At 45.4% G+C, this 14,363-nt stretch overlaps 2 protein-coding genes across 2 annotated transcripts; both read left to right on the plus strand.

Moving 5' to 3' along the window:
- The first annotated feature begins 7,430 nt into the window (after positions 1-7,430).
- Positions 7,431-10,499, plus strand: LOC119338231 (zinc finger CCHC domain-containing protein 10-like). Its single transcript, XM_037610531.1, has 3 exons — positions 7,431-7,696; positions 9,217-9,391; positions 9,451-10,499. Exons 2-3 carry the CDS (start codon positions 9,269-9,271, stop codon positions 10,129-10,131), a joined length of 804 nt encoding a protein of 267 aa, XP_037466428.1. The 5' UTR covers positions 7,431-7,696; positions 9,217-9,268; the 3' UTR covers positions 10,132-10,499.
- A 212-nt stretch (positions 10,500-10,711) lies between these two features.
- LOC119340563 (probable inactive purple acid phosphatase 28) lies at positions 10,712-13,931 on the plus strand. Its single transcript, XM_037612492.1, has 4 exons — positions 10,712-10,925; positions 11,000-11,150; positions 12,286-12,677; positions 13,264-13,931. The coding sequence occupies exons 1-4, from the start codon at positions 10,749-10,751 to the stop codon at positions 13,708-13,710; spliced, it is 1,167 nt and encodes a 388-aa protein (XP_037468389.1). The 5' UTR covers positions 10,712-10,748; the 3' UTR covers positions 13,711-13,931.
- Positions 13,932-14,363: the final 432 nt, after the last annotated feature.

Raw genomic sequence — 14,363 nt, forward strand, 5'->3', positions numbered from 1 at the left:
GTAATGTTGTCTTACTCGTGGTTGATCCCTTGAGCATACACCATTATATCTTTTGCTCTGACCAATACTATCACCGTGTTCACTTAATCGTGGAATTCCATTTATATGGAAACTAGATGAATTGTTGTTGAGCCCATCGACAACATCCTTATCTTGTCCATGATTCATGTTGAACATTAAGCTAGTGTTGGAAACTTTTCAAAGCATTTCTTCATGCTAGCTCATGAAGCATATGTTCGGATGAAATAAGTGACTTCCTCTAATTCATGTGCATTTGATGCAAGTTGCCGCCGTGAATTTGAGAAAGCATGTTTTTACCTCCTCTGGAATCATCCCAAGTCAGTTATGCACGTGCGAAGTATTCCGTGGTCTGTTAGACTGATCATCTTCATTCCATATGAATTCCCTAGCACACCAAGCCACTAACTGATTTGTTCCAGGAAAAAGGAATTCCTTCATAAGAGCTAACCCGGGCTTATACAAGGACTTCGATATCCTCAATGATGGTTCCCCACCTGAACTCGGTAGTGTTTTATTATAAGACTACTACGTGGTCATGCTTGTCTGGGACAACGTGTTCACATGTTTGTAGCAGAACCAACTCATGTTTTGGAGCTTACTACGGTAGTCCATTTCCCGAGAATCTCGCAATGTCGTCTCGTCGATTTGTGTTGCAAACTATCCTTTTCTTTCTAGACTTGATGAGTTTGGAATATTCTGAAACCAACCAGATCTGAATCTCAGGCTGATATGATGGTTGGAATGTTTCCCAAGAACTATAATATTGGTCTCACCGTAACCGGTAAAGTGGATGTCGTGGCCAACGCACCCAACCGGAAGACCTATTATTGTAGTATCTTGATTGAGGAAGTTGGCCACATCCCATAAAGATTTCATAGGATTTATTTCCTAGTTGTCCCTTATGGATTTTTGTGTTCCCGAAGTCCGGCCTTTTACTTGATGTTCTAGATACCAAACCATGTAAATGGGTTACGCTAGCACATCAAGGAGAACATTAGAAGCGGAGTGCTAAATGTCTCTCGGTCGATCATCCAGATTTTGTTTCCTTGGCCTCGCTAAGGTGAAATCTGAGAAAGTATTATCTTCCTTTGCGTCTGCATCATCCATCACTACTCATCATGGTAGTATGTTGTGTTGCCAGGATCCTTGACACGGATATTGGTAAAACCTTGATGAATATGGAAATGCTCAAGTTCTTGAGAGCATGTGCAAGTGCTAGGCTTTATCGTTGGCATTAATTTCATATTGCTCTCAATTTCCTCGGTTATGCTATAACCTTTTCAAATAGTGGACTCACCCTCTACTGTTGACCTTCTCCCCAGTTACTAAAATCATCCCTTGTGTTGTTTTCAACAAGGTAATCCACATCATCCATTCTAGCCCGAGTGTGTCGTTCTCCCGAACTCTGTTAAACGATCGTTCGTAAATTGCCTCAGGCTGGTGAGGAGAGTTCCAATGATCTATGTATCAAAAGAAATTCTTTTTGCCACTTGAGGGAATAATTCTACGAGTCACCTCCCCCAAGGTGCCCCATTATGGTATCATAGTATTTGTTTCCTCGCTACTTTGAAACCCTCGTCAAATTGTTTCTTCCGTCCCTCCTGATGCATGTCTTGCCTCTCAGCTCCAGAGATGTTTCTAGTGAGTTGATCTCGTGATCATTGAGATGATCCTGAGTCGTTCGATCTTCGAGAAGATCGATCCTTCTAGAGTTTCCTTCTCCTCTCGTTGTCACATTGGCTGGAGTTCTCAGAGCAAGACGTCGAGACAAAGATGGTGATTGAATCGACGTTCTTATGAAGTGCAACCTGGATCATGAAGATTGTGCCAGTTTGCGTTCCCCCTTCATCTTACCCTACGCTTGAATCTCGGGACGAGATTCTTGTTTAGTGGGGGTGAGTTGTCACATCCTTAGTTCTGGTATGCACTAGGCTAGACCTTCGTGTGAGCATCATGTTTAAATTCAAATGAAATTTGAATTGAGGAATTTTCAAAAGCCTCATAAGACCTCTAACAATAACCAACATTTAAAATCTCTTCAAAGAAGTCCAAGAAAATGTTCCTCTTAGTCTCTGAAAATATTGGCAAGAGGTAAAATTCAAACCAATATTTTTGGTATCTCAGAAACATTTATTTTGGGCCTTTGAATTAATTCAATAACTATTTGCATTGGATATATATTTTTATATAATTAATATATGTCCAATAATTCTGGAACATTTTATGTGGTTTGGTATATTTTAGTTCTAGCCACATAATTATTTTCAGGATTTTATAAAATTGTTTGGTGTTAAAACTAAACCCAAAACAAATAACAAAAATACAAAAGAAAATAAAAGAAAGAGAGAGAGAGGAAGGACTGACCTGCCCTACCTGGCCATCCCTGTAGCAGCCCAGCTGGGCAAAGCCAGCCCGGCCCACCAGGGGCGGGACTGTCTTCTTCCTCTTGCCAGGAGGAGAAGCAGCTGCGTGCCCGGCGCGCAGGCGAGCCGCGCCAGCTCCTCCCTGCCTGCCTGGCTGCCCCCTCGTCGCCCTGGACGCCTTCCGCGACGCCACGCAGCCCCCTTGCTCCTCTCCCTCACTCTCTGCTCTCTCCCTCGCCCTCCAGTCCCTTCCTCGAGCGCGACCGAACGCAGCCGTCGCCGCCGCCAACGATCACCGTGGCCACCGTCCACCCTACCCTCTCTGTACCGTCCAACGGCTCTGCCGCAATGTTCTCTTCCTCATCGCCAAGCCACGTGACGCTGGGAGCCTCATGCCGTCGTCCTCGCCCTCGTCTTCTTCCGCGGGATCCGATGACAACCGCCGACGATTCGACGCCGTCCGGCCTCCCTCGAGCTCGCCGACCACCTCTACGACCCCGCTGTGAGCTCCGCCATCGTTTCCCCCTCTCCCCGTACTCTACCTCCCTCTCTAGCCGCTGTTCGTAACGAGCCCGGGAGCTCTTAGCCGCCGGCCATGTCGCCGCCATGGCTACGGCTGCTGGAGCTCGCACTCGAGCACACCACTGCGCTCAGTGCCTCCCCACGAGCCCGCAGCACGCCCCAGCTCGCCTTCCCGTGCCCCCTAGCTCTCACTCGCATCTCGCCCGAACTCCGGCCGCCGCCTTGGAGCTCGCCGTCGTCGGCTCCGGCCACCATAGGTCTGGCCGCCACCACCACTTGACCCGCGCCAGCGAGAGCTCTCCAACGAGCCCAACAACGGCCTCGTCCGTGCCCTGTGGGCGTTCTCTGAGCTGCGCCACCGTCTCGGGCCTCGCCGTCGTTGAGTCGCCGGTGGGTTTGACCCCGCCGGCCTGGGTTTGGCCCACTTTGACCCCGGTCGGGCCCCACTTGGCTCAATGACATGTGGGGCCGGCACTAGTTGGATTAGTTAGATGTTAGTTAGTGCTAATCACCACTGTTAGGTGCTAATCCCCTCGCTAAACTAAACTTGAGCCACTGACATGTGGGCCCAGCCCTGCTGACATTTTTGTTAGTATTAGTTTAACCCTAATCAACTCAGTTAACCAACTGAGTCACTGACCAGTGGACCCCACTGGTCAGGTTTAACCTGGCCGCACCTGTTGACCTGCTGAGGTCAGCATGATCTAATGCTGACGCAGTAAAGTATTTCTGGAATTACAATAAATCAGGAAATGATTTATGAATTTCAGAAAATACCCCAAACTTCTAAAAATCATAGAAAAATAACCGTAACTCAGAATGAAATAAATTATATATGAAAAATGATCAGAAAAATCCAATCTATCCATCTGTACCATTATCATGCATGTTAGAACAACTTATATCTACTGTTTAGGCCAAATCATATAAATGGCATTTGAATTTCACATATGGAGTTTGGATTTGAACTTAGGGTTCAAACCAACTTCATTTAACTTTGTTGCTAGTTGCATTAGCTCAAAACACCAGCATGTTTCCATGTCATGATCATGCATCATAATGCTGCATTGCATTGATTGTGTTTCCTCTCTGTTGCCGGTAATTCTTCCCTCTCAGTAGACGTGGTTTCGACGATGAGATCAATGACACCGATGAAGAGCTATATTATCTTCAGAAGTGCCAGGCAAGCAAAAACCCCTTGTTCATTCCGATGCAATCCCACTCTTTCGCTCCTGCTCTCTTTTACTGCATTAGGACAACAACGATTCAACTAATACATGCTGCGGTAGCTGAACCCCTTTATCCTCTGCATGACCTGTCATTGCCACAGTAAATAGACGAAACCCACTAGCATGAGTAGGAGTTGTTTGAGCCCTGATGTGCCTACTCATTCATGTTTGTTTGTCATGCTTGCTACTGCTTAGAGTTGAGTCAGGTCTGATTCATTGGGGATGAATCAGAGGTGTGTGAACATGTCCTATTTTGTGTGGTCTAAGCGTGTGAACACAATTTGGTAAAGGTAGCGGTGAGAGGCCATGTAGGAGTACATGGTGATTTGTCTCATTGCAGCCGTCCTCAGGAACTGAGTTCTGTGTTTGTGATCCATGAACAGCTACTACCACGCATTGGAATGCTTAAGTGCCCCTCTCGACTTATTAATCAACCTGATCTCTGTCCAGGAGTTGCAACTAGTTTCTGGTGTTTGTAGGTAGTGTTAGTAGTCTACCAAGTGGCACCCGGTACAGGTGGGCTTGGGACAGACTAGGCACAGTGGCACGGTGTACCAAGTGGCACCCGGATGGTGGGCTTGGGAACCCTGCTCACATCGTTTGGGGTCGTGAGCGATACCCCGGCCAGATCTCCTTGCGGATGGAACCCGAATAGGCGATAAACCTGGACGAGAGACTTGTGTGGTTAGTCAGGTCGTGGGCGACACCCTCGCTGGGCTTCCGCTTGAAGGTTGCCGAGTACATGTCGTGTAAACGACGGTAAGTGGTGAGAGAGTGTGTGAAGAAGTACACCCCTACAGGGTTAATATGATCTATTCGAATAGCCGTGTCCGCGGTAAAGGACTTCTGGATTGCCTATAACAGTTCATAGACAAGTGAAAGTGGATACTCTAAAATACGCAAGATAAGCGTGAGTGCTATGGATGGCGTTCTCGTAGGGAGACGGGAGCAGATCCATAGTGGTGTATTGATATGGTGAATATGTGGACTCGTGTGCGCCACCTCAAAAGAGTTACTTGCAGTCGTAGTTCAGGTTAGCCACTGAGTCAAAGCTGGCTTGCTGTAGTTAAACCCCACCACCCCTTTGTTGATAATGGTGCATATGTAGTTAGTTCTGATGTAAGTCTTGCTGGGTACATTTGTACTCACGTTGCTTAATTTATGTTTTTGCAGAGAGACTTCAGTCTCGCTAGTAGTTCCACGTGGACTTCGACTTTTAGCTTGTTACCTCAGCTACGATCTTGTGCCCTCGGCAGGATCTGGTAGATAGACAGACTTCTCAGCCTTTTTCATTTGTAGATGTCTGTACTCAGACATGTTACGCTTCCGCATGTGCTTTGACTTGTATGCTCTGATTGTTGGGTCATGAGACCCATGTTTGTAATATCTCGCTCCTCGGAGCCTATTGAATAAAATACTTGAGTCATAGAGTCATGTTGTGATGCCATGTTGTATTTGCACATATCGAGCATATTGTGTGTATGTCATTAAAATGCTTGGTATGTGTGGGATCTGACATCCTAGTTGTTTATCCTTGGTAGCCTCTCCTATCGGGAAATGTCTCCTAGTGCTTCCACTGAGCCCTGGTAGCTTGCTACTGTCCGGAACAGTTAGGCTGGCCGGCATGTGTCCTTCTTCGTTCTTGTGTCTGTCCCTTCGAAGAAATGTCACGCGGTGTCTACCGGAGTCCTGTTAGCCTGCTACAGCCCGGTTTACCAGAGTCCTGCTAGCCCAGTTGCTACAGCCAGATTCACTCGCTGTTGACCGACGCGTTCGTTGTTGGGTCATGTATGCCTGTCCCTGTAAGTCAGTGCCACTTTGGGTTCACGACTAGCCATGTCAGCCCGGGTTCTTTGTCATATGGATGCTAGCGGCACTATCATATACGTGAGCCAAAAGGCGCAAACGGTCCCGGGGCAGGTAAGGTGGCACCCGTGGGAATACCGTGCGTGAGGGCGCAAAGTGATATGATGTGTTACATGCTAGATCGGTGTGACTTAGGATCGGGGTCCTGATAGTAGAGTGGATCCCAGTCCTTGTCGGTGGGAGGGCTCCGTTTTTAGATCTTTCTTCGAGTTTTGTTAGTGTTCGTGTTCTGCTCAGAAAGGCGAGACGGCGGTGGCTCTTTGAAGATGAAATAAAGGTCTCTCTGCCTAATCCCCATTTCGGTGATGCGTCTAGCATTGCGGTGGACGTGTGGAGTTGTGTCTCCGGCAGATATGTCTTTGGTGGATTTGCTCGGATCGAGTCATCGTTTGTCTATGTTCGTGTGTCTTCAGGTTGGAACCTTCTGATCTACGTTATTTTTCATTGACGGCGGTTGCTGTTCTGGTGCGTTGGTCCTATGAGGCCTTAGCATAGCGTCTTCTCGACTGTCTAGTACGACATGTTTGCCCGGCTCCGGCGAGGGAGGGGCGATGGCAGTGGCGCACCTTTATTGTACTACCATGATTGAAGATGAATAGATCGAAAGTTTTTCTGCAAAAGAAAGTAGCGCAGAGTTCTTTAAAAATAATATTACAAACTCTGGCACTAATTCAGAAATGTTAAAAATCCCACTTCACATTTTTAGCGCTAAAAATCTAACAACCAGATTTGCCATGCAAACAGATAAATCTAACAACCAGATTTGCCATGCGAACAGATAAAATTGCCATGCATGTGAATAAAATTTGTCATGTTCTTATAATAAAAATTACCATGTACTCGCTCCGTCCCATAATGTAAGACGTTTTTTGACACTACACTAGTATCGAAAAACGTCTTACATTACGAGACGGAGTGAGTCGTAGAAAAAATCAACGGAATATTTGTCATCGTGCAAGCGTGCAACGATTAATTGTCATGGGTTTGATCATGATTCGACGTGTCTAACCGCGCAAGAATTTTAACCCTACAAATCTGATGTTAGATTTATATTGAAGTTCAAATAATTCAGTTTACAGTAGAATAAGAGAAGATGTTGGAGTGCGGTTATTCGGCTCCCGAGCTCATCTGATCGCGTGATGAACAGTAAATTAAAAAAAATAGACAAATTCAAAAAATCTATTTCCTTTCACGAACCAAATCATCTTCATACAATTTCTTTTAGATTTATCTAGTGTTTTTTTTGAATTTTCTCTTAACCGGATCCAGATGAGCTAGAGCTCAGAAATGGATACTCGAAAATATCATCACATTAATTTGTTTTTCTTTTCGATTTCAAATACACCCCGCAAAAATAAATAAATAAAATACGCACACCCTAGATCCACCGTCAGATCGCGGTAGACTTTTCTCTCCTTCACCGTCTCCGTGTCTTTCTCCCCTTCCCCTCCGCCGACTCCTAAAATCCCCAACCCGACCCGAGCCGCGGCTCCTGACGAAAATCAATCCTCCATCCATCGTCGTGCCCTAGCGCTACCGCGGCCTCGCCGCCGACGCCTCAACCACCCCCCGGACGAGCCCCTCGCCTCTGCCGCGCGTCGCCGCCGCCGTCGACGTTCCTGTCCTACCTCGCCGCGTAGTCGCGGACCCTGCCCCCGCCCTACTCCGTCCGCGACTGCGCCGTTGGTCTTCGAGGTATGGTTGGTTCTCCGGTATCCGGTGATTAGTAGATTAAACCCCGCTGACCTCCGCCAATTTTGCTTGTGCTGGTGTGCGCCCTACAGATCCGCCCCTGGTTATTGCTTACATGTACCCAATTAGATGGCTGTTGTTTTGGTTGTGTCCTTATGTGTAGTCTGACTCAGATGGGTTATTCTGTTCGAGGTTATGTGCATGGAAGGGCCTTGAAGCAGCATAGTTGCTTTTGGTATATATAACTACGAATGTGTTTGTTGGCTAATGGGTAGTTTTGAGTTGCCACTGTATTTCTTTAGTTTAACATGACATTTTAAGGTTCTGGTATCATGTAATTTGCACTTCCTAGTAGAGTATCTATTTACTTACTCCCTCCTTCCATCTATATAGGGCCTAATGCGTTTTTTAAGACCGCCTTTGACTATTGACAAGATTAATAGTACATGACATGCACAATGTGAAAATTATATCATTGAAAGCTCCTTTCACACACGAATTTAACGGTGTGCTTTGTGTAAGTTGCATGCCATATATTATTGCTCTAATATTTGGTCAAAGTTAGCCTCAAAAAACGCATTAGTCCCTATATAGATGGAAGGAGGGAGTACTTATAGTTGTAAGAAGACAAATCTCTGCTATTATTTTTCAGTTCATATGCGTCAAAGTTTATTTGTGTTTTGTGATATTCATACATATTGGTGTCTGATGTGTTGATTTGTTTAATGTTTAAGCAGTACTGGTTGCTATTCTATAACAGAGTCTCTATGTAGATTTTGTTAGCACCATGAGTGTAGTTTTCTTGCACTCCCAAGTGACGAAGGTCCTAAGGTTAACGTTGCAGTAAACGAAATGGTCTGAATGTGTTTGTTTCATGACTGCCTGTGTGAATTTTAGCTAGCTAGACAAATGTTTACTTTAGCTAAAAGACGATGACCTCGTCACGCTAGTAGTAACCGATATAGTTTGATTCCTTCCAGGATATTGAGATTGCTGGTCCTTTATAACCTTTTCTTCTTGGATGTAGCTCTGAATGTTTTAGCTAGTGAATAGTTTTGAGTTGCCACTGTGTTTATTTCTTTAATTCCACATGACATTTTAAGATTCCGATGTCATGCAATTTGCACCCTAGTAGAATATATATTTATTTACTTGCTTGCAAGAAAATAAATCTGAACTATGATTGTCCAGTTCATATACGTGAGAGGTTTATTGGTGATATGCATACCCTATTGGTGTTTGATTTGTTGACTTGGTTTATTTATAATCAGTACTGGTTGCAGTTCTATAACAGTCTTTATGTAGATTTTGTTAGCGCCATAAGTGTGCATTTTCTTGTCCTACCAAGTGACGAAATTCCTTCGGTTATGCAGTAAATGAATTTGTTTGGGACTATAGGCTTTGTTGTTGTTGTATGCGTGAAAGGTCTGAATTTGTTTGTCTGCATAACTGCCGCTGTGAATTTTAGATAGCCATGGCCTCATCACTTCACTACTAACCGATAGAGTTTGTTTTCCTTGCAGGATTTTCAGACTTGCTGGTCTTGTATAACCTTTTCTTCGTGGGTGTATCAAGATGTCTGGAAATGATTCTCAGGCTGCAGCTGACAGAATAAAGGCACAGGCCTTATCAAATGCAAAGGGATTGAGCAGGGCTCAAGCCGAACGTGCAGCGGAAGCTGCCGCTCGCAATGTCAATGCCTATGGGCAGAAGGAAGAGGGACCAAGTCGCTGGCAGGAGAGGAAGGAAGCGAAGAGGCCTATGGGCAGAAGGAAGAGGGACCAAGTCGCTGGCAGGAGAGGAAGGAAGCGAAGAGGCAGATGTATCTGATGAGTACAGAGAAGGCTGTGAGGCTGGGTGTGAGACCAAATGCTGCACCAGCTTCTGCAACTGCTGGGGGCCAATGTCAGAAGTGCTTCCAGCCTGGGCACTGGACATACGAGTGCAAGAATGAACGGGTCTACATATCGCGGCCCTCCAGGACGGATCAGCTTAAGGACCCCAGGTTGAAGAAGGCGTGGCTGCCGGCACCCTCTCAGTTCGTGAACCCTGATCTGGAGAAGGAGATGGAGGAGGAAAGGAAGCTGATGCGAGAAAAGCTGAAGAAGGAGAAGTCTGAGAAAAGGAAGGCAAGGAGCAAGTCAAAGAGCAAGAGGAAACATCGCGCCTTGGTGTCTGACTCCGACTCAGACTCTGAATCATCGGGGACCGGCTCCGAGTACTCTTCTGAGAGCGGCAGCTCAAGCTACAGCTCCTCAGACTCGGAGGACAAGAAGAAGCGCCGACGCAAGACGATGCAAAAGAAGAGAAGGCATCGGAGGGACAGCACGTCGTCGTCCTCCTCTAGGTCTGAATCTGAGTCCGAGTCTGATTCTGATTCTGACGGCAAGGGCAGCCGGAAGAAGAGCAAGAAGCGCGGCGACAAGCGCCGATCCTGAAGAACCGGAGAAGGCGCCAGATGCGGCCGAATACTGCCCACATATCATGTGCTTTTCAGTGCAGCCGTGGCTTCGAGTGCCGAGCGCCCTCTCAAGAGATATATTGCAAATGTATCAGTTGATTTCCTGAACGCTAGATGATTTCCTGTTATTGTTCCCCCTGTGCTAAGTAGTACTCTCTTTTATCCTAAAGATTACTAAGAACTTGGAAGTGCTTGAAGCTATAGATTGTTTCCTACCCTGTGATGCCTGTGAGCAGCAGCAAATCCTGCAACTATATTCATCATCATCTGTAAGCTTGTTGTGCTTGACTGCTGTGTAATAATCGTTTGATATTGTTTTTGTGAAGATAAATCATTTTGACCTTACTTACTCCCTCCTTGCCGAATTATAGCGCATTTTTCAAAAAGGGGTCAAACTTTGTAAACCTTAAAGTTTACGGACAATTATCAACACTTACAATACAGAATAAGTGCCATTTGATTCATCATAATGAGCACGTATTTTCATATTCGGTATTGTAAATGTTCATTACAGCTCTTGCTTAACCACTTGACGGTTTTTACCCAACGAGTCTTCCGCGAGTCGTGCGGGCTGTGTCTGGCACTGGCAGTGAGATGGCACTGCCGGTGAGCCCGGCCGGTCTCCTCTCGCTCCTTGTCCCCTGCCTCCTCTCCTTCGTCCTCCTCCGCTTCTCCGCCTTGCTGGATCCCGGCGCCGCCGTGCCCCGCGTCAAGAGGTCCCCTCCACTGCCCCTCCGCTTCCGCCATGACGGCGCCTTCAAGATTCTCCAGGTTGGTAGCTGGCTGGCTCGCTCGTCCCTCCTGATTTCCTCCGCTGGCCCTGCTAAGCTCGCTGTCGTTGTCAGGTGGCGGACATGCACTTCGGCAACGGCGCCGCTACGCGCTGCCGGGACGTGGCGCCGGAGGTCGGCGGCGCGCGCTGCTCCGACCGCAACACCACGCGCTTCCTGCGCAGGCTCATCCAGGCGGAGAGGCCCGACCTCATAGCCTTCACCGGTGCGTGCTTTGGTTTGCTCCCCCCGCGGCTTCTCTTCTCTTACTGCCGCTGCTAGGTGGCCATCTAGCCCCAGAGATCGCTACTCCACCCCGTGCGATCCCCCCTGGCCTGGCCTTGCTCATGTCATGTGGCCGTCCCTGCCATTGATAAGTCTTGCAGATTTGTCAGTTGAAATGATGCAACGGCATTGGATCCAATCGATTAGTTGGTCAATTTGCCTGTGACATACCAGCGATATGCAACGACAAAGTTGGTGCTCTATGTGGTGCCAGCTTGATGGAGCTTGTAAGTTGACTGTATGAATGCTCCCGTTTGCATTCAGATGTCAGAGGGGGTGGCTGGAAACTTTCACTATGGGTTACACTATTATCGCCTATTTACTTGTAGCTCATCGATGATGCTCGGCTGTTATGGATTATCTGATGTGGCCTGTGGATGGCATTTGTATAACCCCGCGGGAATTTACTTCCCAAGCAATGTGAACTCGTCAGCACTGATGCTTAGAGGTTTAACACTGGCTGGAGCTAATGTTAGAGTACTAAGCTTGCATTCTTCTTTTATAACTAATTAACTATATCGAGTGAGTTCTCTCTTGTATGCAAGGGATTCACACATCGCTCCTCTTGGTTCTGAACTTCTGATGATGGCATTGATGCATGATTACATCAGTAAGGTGATTGGTGCAAAGAGACCAAACTCCAAGATCACCAAACTATTAGCAGTCAATAGTAGAATTTGGATGAGATCCACATTCAACATGAACATGAGTAATGTTCCCTCTTAGGCTCTTAGCTGTAACAGAATATGGATGATCCTGTGTGAACAAAAGCCAACGGTTATTTTTCTGTCCTGTTGAGTCAGTAGAGTTTGGACTACAAAACAATCCAAAACAGTCCACCAACTCTTGGGGTAGCCGCTAACATAAGCATGTTATGGCCTGCGAGTAAATAGTTATTGACCATAACCGCTGCTTTCTTTTTCCATCAGCCCCTCTCTGACAAGTTTTAGTATACCTTGATTTAATAAACTTGCGATTTTTCAGTTACTACATTATTTACTTGTTTCCAGTTCTCTTAATCATAAAAAAGGTTGAGTAACTTAAAATTTAATCCTTCTGCTTTAATTTTGAATCAGGGGATAACATATTTGGGGGCAGTGCAACTGATGCAGCAGAATCACTACTCAGAGCAATTAGCCCTGCTATAGAGTACAAGGTACCATGGGCCGCCATATTAGGAAATCATGACCAGGAATCCACAATGACGCGAGAGGAACTGATGATGTTCTTGTCTTTGATGGATTACTCAGTATCTCAAGTAAACCCTCCTGGTTTTCTGGTACATGGGTTTGGCAATTATCATGTTGGCATACATGGGCCATTTGGATCAGGGTTGGTCAATGCTAGTCTGCTTAACCTTTACTTCCTGGATAGTGGGGATCGTGAAGTGGTCGATGGAATTAAAACTTATGGATGGATCAAAGAATCTCAACTTGCTTGGCTCAGTGCTACTTCAAGAGAACTCCAGGTAGTCATGCTAAATACTAAATTGATCACAGTACCAAAGATCCCAGTTTGGAATGTGTCACCATTTTGGATGAAGATCCTAACAACTAGTATAAATGTGTCATATCTGTTGGTCTATTACTCTTGCCTTTTCTGTTATACGTTGATGAACATATTTGTAACCAATTCTGGATTATTGTTCTGTTCATATTTACCAGTGTTTGAACTAAATTTCTTTTTGACCCGAAGCTATGATAATTTGTTCTCACATCATATTTTTATTGATTTTATAAGGGTTTATGTGCAGAAAGCACAAAGAAAAACTATGCCCTAGGGAGTTCCAAAAAAGATAAATTACAACAGCTACAACAACAGCATCATTGGAGAAATCAAGATGATTCTCATCCAAAACCTATCTAAGTTTTTAAACCCAATCAGGCAAAGCAGCATAAGCTAACTCCCATATCACATTCACATTACGGGATTTGCACCATGCTCATTAGTAACTTCTGTTGTTTATCAGCATTGTTTGAAATAACAAATGCTACTCCTTTTTGTAATATATATTCTTTGACAACCGGTACCTGACAATTTCCTTTATTTGACAGCAAAATTTGCCTGCCCCCGCGTTATCATTCTTCCACATCCCAAATCCAGAAGTCCAAGAGCTGTGGTACACAGATTTTAAGGGTGAGTACCAGGAAGCAGTGGCTTGCTCATTAGTTAACTCTGGTGTCCTTGACACCCTCGTCTCCATGGGAGATGTGAAAGGTGTCTTTCTTGGTCATGATCATCTTAATGATTTCTGTGGCAACCTTAACGGCATATGGTTCTGTTATGGCGGTGGCTTTGGTTACCATGCCTATGGAAGGCCTCATTGGCCGAGGAGAGCTCGGGTAATTTATACTCAACTCAAGAAAGGGCAGAGATCGTGGACGGGAGTCGAGTCGATACAGACTTGGAAGTTGCTTGACGATGAAAACCTTTCCAAGATCGATGAGCAGGTTCTCTGGAGAGACAGTGACGATGACTCTTACCAGAGTGTCCACTTGTAAGCTCCGGACACTAAAAGATTTCTTTGTATGTTGTAAACATGTTTGATAAATTACAATACATCAAATTGGTAGGTTTGATCAAATTAGTCATGGTTGGCCATGGACCAAATTAGTCATCACCTGTATATGATACTGCTGTATCTTGTTCATATGCAAATCCCTTGCTTGGGTTGTTGAAACCAGTTCTGAACATGATGTGAAGAGGTAATTTGTCCCCTTGATGTGGCAGTTAGCCTGAATATTTTTCTTGTGTATGGATTGACTGTTATCTGTACTTCATTATACTCACAAAAGATAATACTGTATGAATTAGACAACATATGCCTGCTTTTAATAACAAAAAAACACCTGTTTAATACTCCCTCCGTCCGGAAATACTTGTCGTGGAAATGGATAAAAATAGATGTATCTTAAACTAAAATACATCTAAATACATCCATTTCTTCGACAAGTATTTCCGGACAGAGGGAGTAAAAAGAAAGAAAGCTGGGCATCTTATATAGTGTTAAATTAAATAGACTTGATGGCTCTTGTGGCCCTTCATTCTATCAAGCAGGAAAGAAATAACCCAAGGTATTCATAAAGCAAAAAAAGCGAGTATGAACTATCCATAAAGTTTTCTGATGTACTCCCTCCGTTCGGAATTACTTGCC

This window comes from Triticum dicoccoides, chromosome 7B, assembly GCF_002162155.2.
Source record: "Triticum dicoccoides isolate Atlit2015 ecotype Zavitan chromosome 7B, WEW_v2.0, whole genome shotgun sequence".
NCBI lineage: Eukaryota > Viridiplantae > Streptophyta > Magnoliopsida > Poales > Poaceae > Triticum > Triticum dicoccoides.

Excerpts from the sequence above, each read along its gene's own strand:
- LOC119338231 (XM_037610531.1), top strand. The coding sequence starts at position 9,269 with ATGTCTGGAAATGATTCTCAGGCTGCAGCTGACAGAATAAAGGCACAG. Across the intron at positions 9,392-9,450 it reads CTGCCGCTCGCAATGTCAAT|GCCTATGGGCAGAAGGAAGA; the intron begins GCCTATGGGCAG and ends GGAAGCGAAGAG.
- LOC119340563 (XM_037612492.1), top strand. The coding sequence starts at position 10,749 with ATGGCACTGCCGGTGAGCCCGGCCGGTCTCCTCTCGCTCCTTGTCCCC. Across the intron at positions 11,151-12,285 it reads CGACCTCATAGCCTTCACCG|GGGATAACATATTTGGGGGC; the intron begins GTGCGTGCTTTG and ends ATTTTGAATCAG. Across the intron at positions 12,678-13,263 it reads CTACTTCAAGAGAACTCCAG|CAAAATTTGCCTGCCCCCGC; the intron begins GTAGTCATGCTA and ends TTTATTTGACAG.